At 42.4% G+C, this 19,012-nt stretch overlaps 1 protein-coding gene across 1 annotated transcript in view; it reads left to right on the plus strand.

Annotated features, from left to right (window-relative positions):
• The first annotated feature begins 1,228 nt into the window (after positions 1-1,228).
• Positions 1,229-19,012, plus strand: part of AKNAD1 (AKNA domain containing 1) — a 44,766-nt gene continuing 26,982 nt past the window's right edge. Inside the window, exons 1-5 of the mRNA XM_040231911.1 lie at positions 1,229-2,215; positions 4,273-4,312; positions 4,476-4,624; positions 4,722-4,784; positions 13,393-13,526. Coding sequence (XP_040087845.1) covers positions 1,229-2,215; positions 4,273-4,312; positions 4,476-4,624; positions 4,722-4,784; positions 13,393-13,526 — 1,373 coding nt within the window. The remainder of the gene's footprint in view (positions 2,216-4,272; positions 4,313-4,475; positions 4,625-4,721; positions 4,785-13,392; positions 13,527-19,012) is intronic.

The raw sequence follows: 19,012 nt of genomic DNA on the forward strand, positions 1-19,012 counted from the left end.
TGGTAGTTATATCTATAGGTTTTTGAGGAAACTCCATACTGTTTTCCATAGTGGCTGCACCAATTTACATTCCCACTAATGGCACAAAGGTGAAATGTTCTCCACATCCTTGCCAACAATGGCTATTTGCAGACTTAAAAAAAACTTTTTATTTTATATTGAAGTATGGCTGATTAACAATGTTGTGATAGTTTCAGGTGGACAGCAAAGGGACTCAGCCATCCACACACATGTATCTAGTCTCCCCCAAACTTCCCTCCCATCCAGGCTGCCACAGAACTCTGAGCAGAGTTCCCTGTGCTATACAGTAGGACCTTGTTGGTTATCCATTTAAAATGTGGCAGTGTGTACAAGTTGATCCTAAACCCCCTAACTACCCCTTCCCCCCATTCTTCCTCTCTGGCAACGATAAGTTCATTCTCAGAGCAAGGCAGCCTCTTGAACTGGGTTCTGTCTGGATTCTAATCAGAAGAGGAATGCTTGAAGGCAGACTAGCCTCCAGGTGTTCAAAAGACCTTTTTGTTCCTTGTTCATATTTCTGTCAGTCATTCTCTGCCTTTCGCCAACATACGGGGGAAAACCAGAAGAATGGGACCAGAATGTCTGGGGGAGACGGATGAAAAAGCACTAAAACAGAGAAAGTCGGTGCTTTGTTTGAACTGATCCAGCTCTCATTTCCACACACTGAGGCTTATCAGTGGTATGTGGACAAGGGACAGCCATGGTACTTAAAAAAAAAAAAAAAAAAAATCAATCCCTTACTTGCATCCCAAGCTGCTGTTTTGGGAGCACAAATTTCAAATAGTACTTCCTAAGAGAAGTTGATAAACATTTGGTCATTAACTGGAAATGATGTCTTCCTCAATGTTTAATGAGTGAAATATTTAGCCTCCCCCTCCTTTCTAATTCCTTGATTATATACCATCAATTATGTTAATGTAATATTTAGGATCAGTTCATCTTGGCAGAGCTTTCTGCCTTCATGTTTATAACTACATTTCTCTAAATGGAAAACACTCACTTTGATCTGCATAAAAATGATCTGCATCCACTTTGATAAGCATAGTTTCATACATTACATAAATTATATTTAACAATGATGTTCTTTTCATTTTGCACAGATGAGGACACACAGTGAAGACAATTAATGAAAACTAGACGATGTATTGCTATAATTAAGAACATTAAGATCTGGAGCAACTGATAAAGGAGGTCACGCTGCACATACATGGACAAAGCCTATTTCCTGGAAGACACAACTTCTAAGCAACAGGAGGATTTGCCTTATGATGAGGGTTTCTTCCAAGTTAAGATATACCATGGTTATAATCTTACCTCAAGACATGACATCCTTGATGTCTCAAATCAAACGAATTTAACAGAAGATGAGTCTCAAGAAAAGGATACATATAGAGAGACTTGCCAAGAGGCAGATATGACCATGACTTTGGATAAAACGACTGAAAATGCTGTCAGCGAAACACGTGATAAAGAGAATCAATGCACGATAAATCTTCCTATTCCAGCTAATCAGGAAGACACTTCAAAGTCAAACATTTCTGATATTTTACTCCATCACCTTTGCAAAGAAGAATTCTCCAAAGATCAAGGCATTAATTGTGAAACTCTCCCAGAGATCTCTAATAATGACAGTTTTGATGAAGCTATTGTTAAAAATATTATTGTGTGGCATGTTAAGAATTCTTGGCCGACAGAACAATCCTCAGAACTCACTGACCAACTCAACTCCAAAAGCGATGATGAAAATAGCAATAAACCCAGTTATTCTCTGACCGTGACAGAAGAAAACACTTCTGATTCAGACGAGTTAGTGGCTGCCGGAGAAAGCAGCCATGAGGAAAATTCAAATTTTCTATCTAAAATCAAGAGTCTATGTGATAAACAAAAAAGTTGCCTATGGCAGACACCACATAAACAGGCTGAAAAAGCAAACTCTGGCAACAAGTTCAAATATGGCCATAGTCAAATTTATTACTGGTTCTCTAATTTCTCTAAGGTTGCTCCCAAAGTGAAAATTCCTAAAAATTACGTAATTGACAAACCACTTATAACAGATCCACAAGCCAGCTTTTCTCCTGAATTGAGAGATAAGTCAGCTGTTGGGCAAGATATTTCAGAAAGCACATCTAGATCAAATTATGTTGAAAAACAAGAGCAGAGGTGGGAAACTACTGAACCTTCACAACTGGTAGAGGTAAGTGAAAGCAGTCTTCAGGAAACACACCCTCAGGACCGCTGCTCATCCATATGAGTGTGGGTCTTCAGAAGGGGCAGAGGACTAAGCTGTAGTTCTGAGGTTCTGAATTCTAGTTCTAGTCCGGTACCCTGGCCTCTCAGGAGCGCAGTGGGTGTCCTCATGAGAAGAATCTGGAACTGAACTAACAATAACACAGAATAAAATCCAAATTCTTCAACCAGGAATTCGCATGTCCCTATTTTTCCTGTCACGCTAGCCTTCTGAACTCAGCTCCTCTCCCCCAGCAGTCATCCTCAGTTAGTGGGCTGGCCCCACCTTCTCTGAGATCCTGCCTTACCAGGAACATCCCACCTCTGCTTATCAAACCCCTGTTCATTTGCATGGTCTCCTTCAACTCCACACTGGCCATAGGACTTTTCAGAATCCCACAGCCAGTCTTTTGCATCTGTGTTTCTTAAATATTCTGTCAGAGCTTATCTCAGCCTGCTTGCATCATTACGATTTCCAAACATCTGTTCCTTCGACTAGATTTCAAGACTCTGGAGGCAGCTGCCTCGTCTTCATCTTTACATCACCCAATTCCCCCAGAGCCCTGGCCAGGTTTTTGTATATATTATGCCCTTGGTTATGAATGCTAACTTAAATTATGATCTTTGATAACATATTTCAAGATTGTTATACTGGTAACTATTTAGTACAACAGTTTGTTAACATTTAATCTATACTTTTTCCCCTTTCCCCATCTTCCCATCCTTCCACCCGCCTTCCCAAATGCTGAGGCTGAGGATCTCATTGACTATTTGAGGTTCTGTAGTTAAATAAGTTCACATTAATGATCAAAGTAAACACTTTAGTTCTCCAGCACTTTGCCAGGACTGTATGATCTTTCTTTTAAGCAGTCTATGAAGGGCACCCTGCCTGAACACTCTCTGCCTGTCTCTATTTCCACCTCTTTACCCACCTTTTCTTTTAACTGAAACTTCCGGGGAATTTGAATAGAACCTCCCTTATCCCTTGCAAAACACACACACACACACACAGACACACACACACACACACACAGAGACACATACAGACACATACACAGACACACACACACAGACACACACACCCCTGGAGTCAGCAGCCCACTCGGCCTTGACCAGGATGCTTCTCTCAGTCTTAGAGAAATCTGTACCCCAGTGACACTGGGAAGTCTCCACATTCCTCATTCTGCTTGCAGAATGCTCTTGGGTGGGCACAGTTCTCAGTGCCCTGTGGGTAGTAGGGGCAGATCGAATATCAAGTTCATCTGTCTCTGGTAATGGGAGTCTGAACTGGGGCATCTTCTTTTCTCTTGTCCTGTCCATTCAGGTTGGCGAACTGGACTCTAGTTTCCATAGCCATCATATACCTGAGATATTCCTAATAACCACAGTCTAGTTTGACCACAGCATTGGCTGTCTCTAGTGTGTTTGTGAGCTGTGTGTGTTGGGAACAATGGGAAGATGATCAAGGTGAATCACTCTGGAATTTGAACTCTTATCTGGTTAGCCTCTGGTGAGTAGAAAAGGGAATATCCTGTGTGAAGTCACTATCTTGCTCCCAGACACTAGCCACCATGTATCTGGTGTTAGCGAGAGCCCTAGCAACAGTCAGTGACGAGACCAACAGAGGTCCCTGCCCTGGTGGAGCTTGTGGTCGAACTGTAGAAGGGTTTGAGTATTCCATATAATAGTATCAAACATGATAACAGTAACAGCTAACATATACTGAATATTTACCATGTACCAGACTATGGTAACATTTAATTCTCACCTTGACACTATGAAGTAAGTTCTGTTACTATCCCCATTTTATTGCTGAGGAATTTGAGGTTTATAGCAATGATGTAATTGCTCTGGATCACCTGGCAGATAAGTGTCAGAATGAAATTCAACCTTGGCATCAGGGCCTCAGCTCTTAACATAACCCTGGGTGGCCTCCATGATGACCAGAACACATTGGGTCATCCTGCATAACGGTGTCATTGGTTAATATCAACAGTAATGTTTTCTTATCCTTTCATTGTGCAGATTGAACCCACAGTACATATCCATCAAGAACATCTTGCAGGTACTAGCATTTTTAAACCTCTTTGACTTAGAGACACCTTTTGAAAAGAGATTTTTAAAATAGCAAATGGTGGTGATTGCCACAGACTTCTGTTTTTAGTACTTAACAAAACTGAAATGCAGTTGAGATGAATGGTAGCCAAAATTTATTGTTTCTTATATAGGAATAGAATCTGAGCCGAGTCTCTCTAACTTGCCATCGACTTCTCAGGAAGACCCTTCCTTGAGTTCTTCTTACATATTTCAAAAGATATCTCAGGGGAAGCAGATGTGTCAGAAGTTAAAAGAACAGACTGATCAACTGAAGGCTAAAGTAATACTTTTAAAGCTTATTATGAAAAATAGAAGTAACCAAATTCAAATATAAGACATCAGGCCCTTAATGAAATATTGCATGTTTTTCACTGCAGGTACAAGAATTTTCCAAATGCATAGCACAGGAGACTCCCTATCATTTTCAACACAGAAGGCTGGTAATGAATTTCAAAAATCTTTATTAGAGAATTTGACATGCAAAAATATGACATAAATGACTTTATAGCATCATATTTTCTCTACACTGGTGGGGGTAGGAATGTTCTGGTAAGAAAAATATTGCTGAACATTGAGCTATCTTTGTCTTACAAGGAGTAAAAGAGACTAGAGCTTTCTATTTCAACATATATTTAGCCCTTTTTCCTTCTCAGGGGGATCTGTATGGCTGTTTTTCTTCAGCAGTCATCCCATAATAAATCGGAAACCATGGTAGGTTCAAGAAAACAATATGTCAGCTATTGTAAAGGGCAAGCACAACCAGATTTGATGGGCCTGGGAGACACAGGCTATAAAAATTGCCAGGATCTGCAAACTCTCTACATAAAACTTAAAAAACCTAAAAGTCAATCTTGAATACATGCTTTTCAGATCAAAATCTTTGGCTTTTACATCCTTGCTTTTTGTCACATTTCATCAAATCACTACTTTACATTGGAACCCATCAGTGTCAGGGTCGTATGAAGTAGAGGTGAAGCGTGGCAATGGGGCAAAACCTGAGACTGCTAGAACCAGGGATGTGTGAAGTTGTAGTTTAGGCCATTGGACCAGCAGCGAGATGGGTGGTCAGCTGTCCTGACACAAAGGACACGGGCAAAGGTCAGGACAGGCTGTGCTTCAGAAGCCAGACAGACAAAAAACTAGGAAGATTCAAACGCTAAGACACACAGTTCATTATTCTTTCATCATATGAATTAAATAACTCACAATCATTCAACAACATTTGTGGGGTACTCCCTATGACTCAGACTCTGCAACAGGCACCAGGAATTTGAAGACAAAGAAACAGTCCCTTTTTCGAGTGAATTATAGACTCCTGGGAACAACAGACCAGTAAATCCACAAGTAACATGCAGTATGGAAAGGTTACCTACGATTACATATGATGCTAATGGCAGCACGGAAGAGGCTCATCCTGACCAGTGGAGAGTGCCTTGGAAGGCGTCCCGGAAGGGATTTCTGGACTGGGCAGTGTAGGAGGAATATGGCGGAGTAGGGCAAACGGGTGTTCCAGGAAAAGGAATCAGCAGGTGCAGTGGCACAGGGGCAAGAGAGTGCTGAGAGTGTGAGGAACCATGTGGCAGTATAATTGACCAGATGGAGCTCACAGGGAAGGGAGGAGACTGGAGAGAGGTGCTTAGATAAGGACTACCATGAAAAGGCTTTATGCTATGCTAAGGAGGTTAGATTAATTTCATCTTGAGGTGGCATGACGGGGCAACACTGGAGGGTTTAAAGCTGAGAAACAGCAACCACCACGGGGGCAAGACAGTAGGAAATAGGCTAGAAAATTATAATCCAGGTAACAAAGTATGAAGTCCTAAACCAAGGCTGGCAATAAGGATGAAGAGGGGGGCAAATCTAAGAGTTTAAGGAAGCGGTGGCTGACTGAACAGGGTAAATAAAGGGAGGGAGGAGGCTTGGATGCATGCCAGATTTCTAGCTTGGCTAACCAAGGTCAGGAATAAAAGTGGAGGATCCGGTTAAGAATGGGTGTGGGAGGCAGGCAGGAGGCCAGATGTCAAGTTCAGTTGGGACATTGTGAGGCACCCATAGGACATCCAATCGGAGGGGTCCAGTAGGCAACTAGAGCCATGGACCTGAACTTCAGAGGATGTGTTTGGGTCAGACACGTAAATTTGGGTACACCTGTAGGTTGAAGCTGTGCAGTATAGAGATTGCTCAGGCAAACAAGTGGAGTAAGCAGTGAAGAAATTCAAGGTAGAGTCATGGGAAACAGCAACCAGGGGCAGGTAAGAGATCGATAAGGAGAAACTGGAATGGTCAAGACAGACCTGGAAGGGGCAGAGCTACAAAAGCTAAGAGAAAAGAAGATCTGAGAAGGGGGAGTGGGCCACACCATCCAGTCTTCAAAGAAGGAAGGAAAGCAAGATGTGCATTGGATTTGGCCACTGAGAGATCATGAGGGACCTCAGCAGCCCTGATTTCAATGAAGAGGTGGATCTACCAAAGCCAGATTGAAGGAGTTAAGGAGTAAATGATAGGCGAGTAAAGTGAGTGAGTGAAAAGTCGCTCAGTCATGTCCAACTCTTTGCAACCCCATGGACTGTATAGTCCTGAATTCTCCAAGCCAAATACTGGAGTGGGTAGCCTTTCCCTTCTCCAGGGAATCTTCCCAACCCAGGGATTGAACCCAGGTCTCCCACATTGCAGGTGGATTCTTTACCAGCTGAGCCACCAGGGAACCCCAAGAATACTGGAGTGGGTAGACTATCCCTTCTCCAGTGGATCTTCCCGACCCAGGAATTGAACCAGGGTCTCCTGCGCTGCAGGCAGATTCTTGACCAACTGAGCTATCAGGGAAGCCCTCCTAAAACCCAGGCTTTCAGAAACTGGGAGAACATAAATTTTTAAAGGGCCAAGCAAAGCAGAGGAAAGTGGTTTGAGGCACTAGCCTTCTGAGGCCTTGGTTCAGGAAGTTTCTTCCTATGTTAGAGGCAGTGTGGGGATTCGTATTGGGACCCAGAGAAGAGGAGAGGTGATCTCTGACAGTGTTAACCTTGGCCTGAGATTTCCAGGCCCATTTGGTTCAGTGAAGAAGTCCAGACAGGGCTAAAACTAACCTTCTCAGCATGAGCAGCATATGTACAAAGCACCTGGATTTTGGAGCAGACATCCTGGTTCTGTGTGTTGATTGTACAAGCTTAAACCTTTCACATACCTGCCCATCTCAGAGTCAAGTTTGTTAAATGAAGTACATTTATGGTAAACTATGTCCTAACTTCTTCTGGGGGTAGAACACAATTAAAATTCTGAGATTCCAAACTATAATTCATAATTGGCTTTCTTCACTTTTCTCTTTCCTTTGAACACCTCATTCCTTCTCCTGGCTTTAACCACCATTTCCATGCTGCCAATTCCCAAAGACTAGTCCTCACTTCTCATCTATAGGGCCACATGCTGGTCCTGGTTTTCCTTTGGATCTCCTGCTCTCACTGAACATTGTACCTTGTCCAACATTGACATCTTCATTCACTTGTTAGCCTTTTCAAATTCCTTGTTTTTGTCAGGGGGTTCATATTCTTCCCACCTCCCAAGCTAGGAATCTGCGTACTGTCTGTGAGATTTATAGTGCCAGTCAGGGTCCCAGCAAGAACGAGATGACTTACTCCAATGGAGGAACTGAGGAGGGTTTAGGAAGGTATTATTTTATAACCAATTAAGGCACAGAAAGGATCTCATGGAAGGAACAGTGGGGCAGAGGGATGGAGGAAGAACAGATACAGGTGCATGAGGAGAGTAGCGGTAGTTACAAGAGTAGCTGACAAGCTCTGTGGCTTTTGGTAGAGACACAGCCAATTCGTTTTAATACAGGCAGGAGGAAATCAAGGAAATAAAGATCCTACCTCATCCTTCTTCAATTCCTCTCTCCTGCAGTTGCCTTCCATTGACTGAAACCAACCAAAGCCAAGGGCACTGGAGCCTGTTGGTACACTCCATTGAAGGCCAGCCTCCTGGCTGGGGCACAGAGAAAGATGGAGGATAGATCTGGAGGAAAATGAAAAACATGCACCACTCTTGCCATTTTTTATGCCCTTTGGCCAATATGCTTCTAAACTTGTTTATTTATTTTAATAATAGTAAGAGTAGTAATGAAGATGATAGTTACCATCTATTGAGTGTGTACCATGCTCCTGGTGCTAAGCAGTATCTCATTTAATTTTCACAATATGAGGTGAGGGCTATTATGCCCTCAAATGCGAAAACTGAAGCTTAGAGTTCAAGGTGACTGAAATCATACAATTAGTAGGTAACAATCTGAACTTGAACTCTGGTGTTTCTGATTCTCTAACCCCACGATGCAGCATTTTTGCCTTTAGTAATATCTCTCCAATTCATCCTTTCCTCTCCATTTTCACTGATACTGCCTGGTCCAAGCCCTCCTGAGCATCCTTTAAGCTGAGTTAAGTCTCACTTCTTCCATTGAGCCATGGCAAAGTATTCTATTCCACAGTCTCTATTCCCAACTGGAATAAAATCTCTGAGCCAAGAGACTGTGCCTGATACAACTTTTGTGTCTCTCACACTCTGGGCACAGGACTAAACATGGGCAGTGCTCAGGGAATGCTTAGCGACTGGGGCTACACAGCTGTAGCCTCTATACATCAAGACCCTGACCTGCACAGTTTAAATATTCATCTGCATGAGCTACATCTGGAGGACTTACTCAAAGCTTCTGGATAAATTTCCTGATATTCCTGCTCCATTACATCCTCCAAGCCATTCAATCCCAGGTCCTTTAACTTCAATTTTTTTATTGGATTATTATTTTTATTATCATTGCTTTACAAAGTTGTGTTAGTTTCTGGAGTACACGAAGTGAATCAGCTATATGTATACACATATCTCCTCCCTCTTGAAGTGGTCAAACAGGAGATGGCAAGAGTGAACGTCAACATTCTAGGAATCAGTGAACTAAAATGGACGGGAATGGATGAATTTAACTCAGATGACCATTATATCTACTACTGTGGGCAGGAAACCCTTAGAAGAAATGGAGTAGCCATCATGGTCAACAAGAGAGTCTGAAATGCTGTACTTGGATGCAATCTCAAAAACGACAGAATAATCTCTGTTCGCTTCCAAGGCAAACCATTCAATATCACAGTAATCCAAGTCTATGCGCCGACCAGTAAGGCTGAAGAAGCTGAAGTTGAACGGTCCTATGAAGACCTACAAGACCTTCTAGAACTAATACTCAAAAAAGATGTCCTTTTCATTATAGGGGCCTGGAATGCAAAAGTAGGAAGTCAAGAAACCCTTGGAGTGACAGGCAAATTTGTCCTTGGAGTACAGAATGAAGCAGGGCAAAGGCTAATAGAGTTTTGCCAAGAGAACGCACTGGTCATAGCAAAAGCCCTCTTTCAACAACACAAGAGAAGACTCTACACATGGACATCACCAGATGATCAACACCAAAATCAGACTGATTATATTCTTTGCAGCCAAAGATAGAGAAGCTCTACACAATCAGCAAAAACAAGACTGGAAGCTGACTGTGGCTCAGATCATGAGCTCCTTATTGCCAAATTCAGACTTACATTGAAGAAAGAAGGAAAAACCACTAGACCATTCAGGTATGACCTAAATCAAATCCCTTATGATTATACAGTAGAAGTGAGAAACAGATTTAAAGGACTAGATTTGATAGACAGAGTGCCTGATGAACTACAGACAGAAGTTTGTGACACTGTACAGGAGACAGGGATCAAGACCATCCCCAAGAAAAAGAAATGCAAAATGGCTGAAATGAGGAAAATGGCTGTCTGAGGAGGCCTTACAAATAGCTGAGAAAAGAAGAGAAGTGAAAAGCAAAGAAGAAACAGAAAGATACCCATCTGAATGCAGAGTTCCAAAGAACAGCAAGGAGAGATAAGAAAGCCTTCCTCAGTGATCAGTGCAAAGAAATAGAGGAAAACAATAGAATGGGAAAAACTAGAGATCTCTTCAAGAAAATTAGAGATACCAAGGGAACATTTCATGCAAAAATGGGCTTAATAAAGGACAGAAATTGTATGGACCAAGCAGAAGATATTAAGAAGAGGTGGCAAGAATAAACAGAAGAACTGTACCAAAAAAAGATCTTCATGACCCAGATAATCACGGTGGTATGATCACTCACCTAGAGCCAGACATCCTAGAATGTGAAGTCAAATGGGCCTTAGGAAGCATCATTACAAACAAAACTAGTGGAGGTGATGGAATTCCAGTTGAGCTATTTCAAATCCTAAAAAATGATGCTGTGAAAGTGCTGCACTCAATATGCCAGCAAATTTGGAAAACTCAGCAGTGGCCACAGGACAGGAAAAGGTCAGTTTTCATTCCCAATCCCCAAAATAGGCAATGCCAAAGAATGCTCAAACTACTGCACTTTTGCACTCATCTCACACGCTAGTAAAGTAATGCTCAAAATTCTTCAAGCCAGGCTTCAACAGTACATGAACCATGAACTTCCAGATGTTCAAGCTGATTTTAGAAAAGGCAGAGGGACAAGAAATCAAATTGGCAACATCTATCGGATCATTGAAAAAGCAAGAGAGTTCCAGAAAAACATCTATTTCTGCTTTCTTGACTATGCCAAAGTCTTTGTGTGGATGACAATAAACTGTGGAAAATTGTGAAAGAGATGGGAATACCAGACCACCTGACCTGCCTCTGGAGAAATCTGTATGCAGGTCAGGAAGCAACAGTTAGAACTGGACAGGAACAACAGACAGGTTCCAATTAGGAAAAGGAGTACATCAAGACTGTATATTGTCACCTTGCTTATTTAAGTTATATGCAGAGTACATCATGAGAAATGCTGGCTGGAAGAAGCACAAGCTGGAATCAAGATTGCCAGGAGAAATGTCAATAACCTCAGATATGCAGATGACACCAGCCTTATGGCAGAAAGCAAGGAACTAAAGAGCCTCTTGATGAAAGTGAAAGAGGAGAGTGAAAACGTTGGCTTAAAACTCAACATTCAGAAAACGAAGATCATGGCATCTGGTCCCATCACTTCATGGCAGATAGATGAGGAAACAGTGGAAACAGTGGCTGACTTTATTTTGGGGTGCTCCAAAATCACTGCAGATGGCTTTGCAGCAATGAAATGAAAAGACGCTCGCTTCTTGGAGGAAAGTTATGACCAACCTAGAAAGCATATTAAAAAGTGGAGACATTACTTTGCCAACAAAGGTCCATCTAGTCAAGGCTTTGGTTTTTCCAGTAGTCATGTATGGATGTGAGAGCTGGTAAAGAAAGCTGAGTGCCAAAGAATTGATGCTTTTGAACTGTGGTGTTGGAGAAGACTCAAGGAGATTAAATCAGTCCATCCTAAGGGAAATCAGTCCTGAATATTCACTGGAAGGACTGATGTTGAGGCTGAAACTCCAATAGTTTGGCCATCTGATGTGAAGAACTGACTCAATTGAAAAGACCCTGATGCTGGGAAAGATTGAAGGCAGGAGAAGAAGGGGACAACAGAGGATGAGGTAGCTGGATGGCATCACTGACTCAGTGGACATGAGTCTGAGTAAACTCCTGGAGTTGGTGATGGACAGGGGAGGCCTGGGGTGCTACAGTCCATGGGGTCGCAGAGTCAGACATGACTGAGTAAATGAATGAACTGAGCCTCCCTGTTCGACCTTCCTCCCACTTCCCCACCACATCGCATCCAACTAGCTCATCACAAAACACTGAGCTGAGCTCCTTGTGATATACAGTAGGTTCCCAGGAGTGATCTGTTTTACACATGGCAGTTCACATGTCAATCCCAATCTCCCAGTTCATCCCTCTGTCGTATCCACATCTTCATTCTCTATTTCTGCGTCTCTATTCCTGCCCTGCAAGTAGGTTCATCTGCATCATTTTTCTAGATTCCACGTGCACGCATCAATATTTGTTTTTCTGACATAATTCATTTTGTATGACAGATGCTAGGTCCAACCACATCTCTGCAAATGACCCAACTTATTCCTTTTTATGGTCGAGTAATATTCTATTGTGAATATGCATCATATCTTTATCTATTCATTGGTTGATGGATATTTAGGTTGCTTCCATGTCCTGGCTGTTATAAACAGTGCTGCAGTGAACACTGGAGTGCGCGTGTCTTTTTGAATTATGGCTTTCTCAGTATTTATGCTGGAGAAGGCAATGGCACCCCACTCCAGTACTCTTGCCTGGAAAATCCCATGGATGGAGGAGCCTGGTGGGCTGCAGTCCATGGGGTCACTAAGAGTTGGACACAACTGAGCAACTTCACTTTCACTTTTCACTTTCATGCATTGGAGAAGGAAATGGCAACCCACTCCAGCGTTCTTGCCTGGAGAATCCCAGGGACGGGGGAGTCTGGCAGGCTGCTGTCTATGGGTTCGCACAGAGTCAGACACGACTGAAGCGACTTAGCAGCAGCAGCAGCAGCAGGATTTATGCCCAGTCATGGGGTTGCTGTGTCATATGGCAGCTCTAGCTTTAGTTTTTCAATGAACTGCCATACTGTTCTCCATAGTGGCTGTGTCAGTCTGCATTCCCACCAAGAAGGTTTCCTTTTCTCCACCCTTCTCAAGCATTTATGGTTTCTAAGTTCTATGTGGCTTCTGACATACTTTCTAGAGCTTCAATTTCCTCCTGTATAAAACTGGGATAATAAACCTACTTTGTGACATTTACAACACTGATAGTGGATTAAATAAGATAATGATGGGAAAAGTGCTCTATACGCTAAAGATTATTCTGAAAATATGCAGGATTATTAACGTCCCATTAACGAAATTCAAAGGTCTCTGCGTGGGTGCTAGGAACGAAATCAGAAGTCACCGTAAGTCTCAGCTATGTGCTGTGGGGGTGTTGTAAATGTTAAGATGGCTCTTGGGTTGTCTATATTTTAGATGTCAGACTCCGAAACAAAACAATTGCCAGGAGAAGGATGGTGGCTTCATTTTAACACTCCTGTAGGGTACACTCTCACTGTGTTTTGGAGAAAAAACTACTACTACACACATGGGCTTACATGTGAATGATCCCAGCGTGTCACCGCTACAGGTCCTGGAGAAACTGCAGGGACGCCTCGCACTGCTGGAGCAGGAGTCTCTGGCCAACAAGGAGAAGCACCTGGCATTGAAGGAGCAGGTGCCCAAGCACAAATGCCCAGCCGCCAAGGGCTTGGATCCAGAAAGGCAGGGCAGGCTTCACCTCTGTGGGGTGAAGGGTCAGAGGTGAGCTCCTTCAGGAGGGGTTCTGCTGGGGCTGCTGGCCTAGCGCTTGGAGAGCTACTGCTCTCGGGTCAGCAGAAACAGTGTCACCGTTGAACCGGTGTCACCCCATGCAGCAAGCAGTGTGACATTCCTGCTCTGTGTACGGTCCTGTGGGGGGAACCGACCCAGATGGAGCGTCCCAAATGAACAGTTGTCCCCTGGAGGAGACATTGCCACTGCCTTGCATTTTGCTGGATGTCATGATAATTGGTTCTGAGACCCAGAAGAGCACAAAAAACAGCAGCAATGCTCGTCTGCTAAGCCCAGAGGACCCTCTCCTCCCCAGGTCCCCCCCGCCCTACCCTCTCCTTTAAGCCCATCTCATTCCTGCCTTTATTTCCCCTGCCTAACTCTTTTCTGTCCCTCTTTTCCCCTATCCATAGACAATACCCAAGGGATAGCAGGCAGGAAAGAATCACTGTTAGCTTGGTTAATGTTGGGGTGAGGGACCCACGAATCCTGACAAAGGCAAAATGTTAAAACCTGAAGTCAAATGAGTCCTGAATTAATTCACATTAGAAACTTGAGCACACAAGCCTACTGAGCATTCCAGCTGGCCATTTTGATGGCCCCATGCTCTGCTCTCTCCAATCCGAATAATTTTAAAAGATATATTCTAGGACTCAAGGCTAGGGTTGGTTCCATGTAATTTCCTGGTATGAATCTAAAGAACTCATTTAGTAGGCTTCATATTTGTAAATTCAGCTCTTTCTATTCATAGTATTTTAAGATGAATTCATTCTTGATGCCAAAATATTTTAATGGCTTATATTTTGGCACTAGTGTCCTGAGGTAATTTTCCCAAAGTACAATCTTACTTCTTCAAAATGAATGACATCTTTGTCTATGGTTATTTCAATACTGAGTAATTAGACAGCAAAGATGTGGTTTTAATATTAATTTTTTCCCCCCAAAGGCTTTTTTTCTCTTGGAAAAAAAGATCTCCACATGCTTTCACTATTTGTTTAAAAACTAATAGAGTGAGGATATTTATTTTCCAAGAAATCCCACTTGTTTTGGCAGTCATTTTAAAGACAGGCCTCTGTACACATTAAGACCAAAACTATGCAAGGCCTTATTTATATCCTAGTTACACCCACACTGTGCCTGGCCCTGGTATAAATCAAAAGTGTTTCAACTCCAGTTATATCCCATATACAGGAAAAGCTTTCAACACTGGGGCAAGAAAAAGACTTGGCCTCTCCCAAAACTACCCTCAGAGGAAGCCAAGCATGGTCAGCTTCTCTTGTTCTCAAATGGGCAAAAAGCAGAACCCAGTCCAACCCTCAAGGTCTTGCCACGTTGAGAACCTTCTAAATAATGGCTACAAAGGCCACTGTCAATGGCTTTCTGTAAGCAAAAGAATTCTGCAAATTAATGGACACACTGCTTAAATCAGCTATTGTGTGCTTATTCACTTCAATTCAGTCGCTCAGTCGTGTCCAACTCTTTGTGACCCCATGAACTGCAGCACACCAGGTCTACCTGTCCATCACCAACTCCCAGAGGCCACCCAAACCCATGTCCATCGAGTCAATGATGCCATTCAACCATCTCATCTTCTGTCGTCCCCTTCTCCTCCTGCCTTCAATCTTTCCCAGCATCAGGGTCTTTTCAAATAAGTCAGCTCTTCGCATCAGGTGGCCAAAGTACTGGAGTTTCAGCTTCAACATCAGTCCTTCCAACGAACCCCCAGGACTGATCTCCTTTAGGATGGACTGGTTGGATCTCCTTGCAGTCCAAGGGATGACTCTCAAGAGTCTTCTCCAACACCACAGTTCAAAAGCCTCAATTCTTCAGTGCTCAACTTTATAGTCCAACTCACATCCATACATGACCACTGGAAAAACCATAGCCTTGACTAGACAGGTTTGTGACATTGTACAGGAAACAGGAATCAAGACCATCCCCATGGAAAAAGAAATGGAAAAAAAGCAAAATGGCTGTCTGAGTAGGCCTTACAAATAGCTGTGAAAAGAAGGGAAGTGAAAAGCAAAGGAGAAAAGGAAAGATATACCCATTTGAATGTAGAGTTCCAAAGAAAAGCAAGGAGAGATAAGAAAGCCTTCCTCAGCAATCAATGCAAAGAAATAGAGGAAAAGAACAGAATGGGAAAGACTAGAGATCTCTTCAAGAAAATTAGAGATACCAAGGGAACATTTCATGCAAAGATGGGCACAATAAAGGTGGGGAAATGGCAGGGACCTAATGGAAGCAAAGATATTAAGAAGAGATGGCAAGAATACACAGGAGAACTATACAAAAAAGAGCTTCACAACCTAGATAATTACGATGGTGTGATCACTCACCTAGAGCCAGACATCCTGGAATGTGAAGTTAAGTTGGCCTTAGGAAGCATCACTACGAACAAAGCTAGTGGAGGTGATGGAATTCCAGTGGAGCTACTTCAAATCCTGAAAGATGACACTGTGAAAGTGCTGCACTCAATATGCCAGCAAATTTGGAAAACTCAGCAGTGGCCACAGGACTGGAAAAGGTCAGTTTTCATTCCAATCCCAAAGGAAGGCAATGCCAAAGAATGCTCAAACTACCACACAATTGCACTCATCTCACACGCTAGTCAAGTAATGCTCAAAATTCTCCAAGCCAGGCTTCAGCAATACATGAACTGTGAACTTCCAGATGTTCAAGCTGGATTCAGAAAAGGCAGAGGAACCAGAGATCAAATTGCTAACATCTAGTGGATCATGGAAAAAGCAAGAGAGTTCCAGAAAAACATCTATTTCTGCTTTATTGACTATGCCAAAGCCTTTGACTATGTGGATCACAATAAACTGTGGAAAATTCTGAAAGAGATGGGAATACCAGACCACCTGATGTGCCTCTAGAGAAATCTGTATGCAGGTCAGGAAGCAACAGTTAGAACTGGACATGGAATAACAGACTGGTTCCAAATAGGAAAAGGAGTACGTCAAGGCTGTATATTGTCACCCTGCTTATTTACCTGATATGCAGAGTACATCATGAGAAACACTAGCCTGGAGGAAGCACAAGCTGGAATCAAGATTGCCAGGAGAAATATCAATCACCTCAGATATGCAGATGACACCACCCTTATGGCAGAAAGTGAAGAGGAACTCAAGAACCTCTTGATGAAAGTGAAAGAGGAGAGTGAAAAAGTTGGCTTAAAGCTCAACATTCAGAAAATGAAGATCATGGCATCCAGTCCCATCACGTCATGGCAAATATATGGGGAAACAGTGGAAACAGTGGCTGACTTTATTTTTCTGGGCTCCAAAATCACTGCAGATGGTGATTGCAGCCATGAAATTAAAAGATGCTTACTCCTTGGAAGGAAAGTTATGACCAACTTAGATAGCTTATTAAAAAGCAGAGACATTACTTTGCCAACAAAGGTCTGTCTAGTCAAGGCTATGGTTTTTCCTGTGGTCATGTACAGATGTGAGAGTTGGACTATAAAGAAAGCTGAGTGCCAAAGAATTGATGCTTTTGAACTATGGTGTTGGAGAAGACTCTTGAGAGTCCCTTGGACTGCAAGGAGATCCAACCAGTCTATCCTAAAGGAGATGAGTCCTGGGTGTTCATTGAAAGGACTGATGTTGAAGCTGAAACTCCAGTACTTTGGCCACCTGATGCAAAGAGCTGACTCATTTGAAAAGACTCTGATGCTGGGAAGGATGGAGGGCAGGAGAAGAAGGGATGACAGAGGATGAGATCGTTGGATGGCATCACCGACTCAATGGACATGGGTTTGAGTGGACTCCAGGAGTTGGTGATGGACAGGGAGGCCTGGCATGCTGCGGTTCATGTGGTCACAAAGAGTTGGACTTGACTGAGCGACTGAACTGGACTGACTAGACAGACCTCTGTTGGCAAAGTAATGTCTCTGCTTTTTATTATGCTGTCTAGGTTGGGCATAAGTTTCCTTCCAAGGAGTAAGTGTCTTTTAATTTCATGGCTGCAATTACCATCTACAGTGATTTTGGAGCCCCTCAAAATAAAGTCAGCCACTGTTTCCACTATTTCCCCATCTATTTGCCATGAAGTGATGGGACTGAATGCCATGATCTTAGTTTTCTGAATGTTGAGCTTTAAGCCAACTTAACACCTTCTTATTGCTGTCTTTGAAAGGTAACATTCAAAAACCCTTGGATTTCATCCATCTTGTTTGTCAGAATGTAGTCTGATAGATATTTGATTCTTTCACACACCAGCACCAGAAACCAAGGAGTCAAGAAATGAAATTCTATCTCCATCAGTTCTTTTCTTTGATATTATCTGCATATACTCTTGTCTTCTATTTTTACAGAAAATATCACAAATTCCTTCAAAAAATGTCTTTTCTCTACCTCTGGATCTGCATGTTGTCACCTCCTCTTTCTTCATTCACCTTCCAACCTCTACAGGTTGAGCCTATCCTTGAGCCCATCTCTTCCTGCTACCTTGAGAGTTTGTTCCATCATTTCACTTTCTTTAAATCTTTAGTGTCCTTTGCCACCTGCTGAATTTTCTTCTTCCTGCCAGACTAGAGCACGTTTTCCTATATTTTATTTATCAGTCTGGCTTTCCATGCTTAGATCTTTGTCCCAATACTCACTGAACAGGGCAGCCTTTTCTTACTAGTGTAAAGCCACATTAATCATGTACAAAACCCCCATGTGTATTAATACACATATGCATGCAGTGTGCTCAGTCATTTCGGTATTGTCTGACTCTTTGTGACTCTATGGACTATAGCCCGCCAGGCCCCTCTGTCCATGGGATTCTCCAGGCAAGAATACTGGAGTGGGTTGGCATGCCCTCCTTCAGGGGATCTTCCCAACCCAGGGATCGATCCCGGGTCTCTTATGTCTCCTGCATTGGCAGGTGGGTTTTTTTCTTTACCACTAGCGCCACCTAGGAAGCCCAGTTTTGGGATTGATTTTATTCTCCCCCACTGATCTATGTTTCTATTTCTGCATTAACCACATAGTTCTAAATTACTATAGGTTAAGTATATTTTTTAATGTTTCTCCTTTTTTAAACTTTAGCTATTCTTATTCATTCTTCTTACTAATTAACTTCATAATCAGCTCAAATTTATTTTTCCATTGATAGTCACTTTTATTGAGAAATATAGTTTTAGGAACCAATTTTAATAAAATTCCATTTGAATTTTGTTTAGGATTTCACTGAATTTATAGATTAGTTCAGGAAAAGTTAAAATCTTTGCAGTGAGTGTTCTCATCCTATTCCCATGCAAACATCTCCAGCAAGTTTTTTTCATGTAGATTTTATACACGTTTTATTAAATTTGTTCTTAGCTATTTTAGATTTTTCTGTGTTGTTAATAGATGTTTTCCATAAATCACATACAGGAAATAAAGAAAATTATAAATTTAACTTATGTGGGGCTACCTGATGCAATTCTGTTCTTAGTATTTCAC

The sequence above is a fragment of the Oryx dammah genome, unplaced genomic scaffold (assembly GCF_014754425.2).
Source record: "Oryx dammah isolate SB20612 unplaced genomic scaffold, SCBI_Odam_1.1 HiC_scaffold_28, whole genome shotgun sequence".
NCBI classification, from domain to species: domain Eukaryota; kingdom Metazoa; phylum Chordata; class Mammalia; order Artiodactyla; family Bovidae; genus Oryx; species Oryx dammah.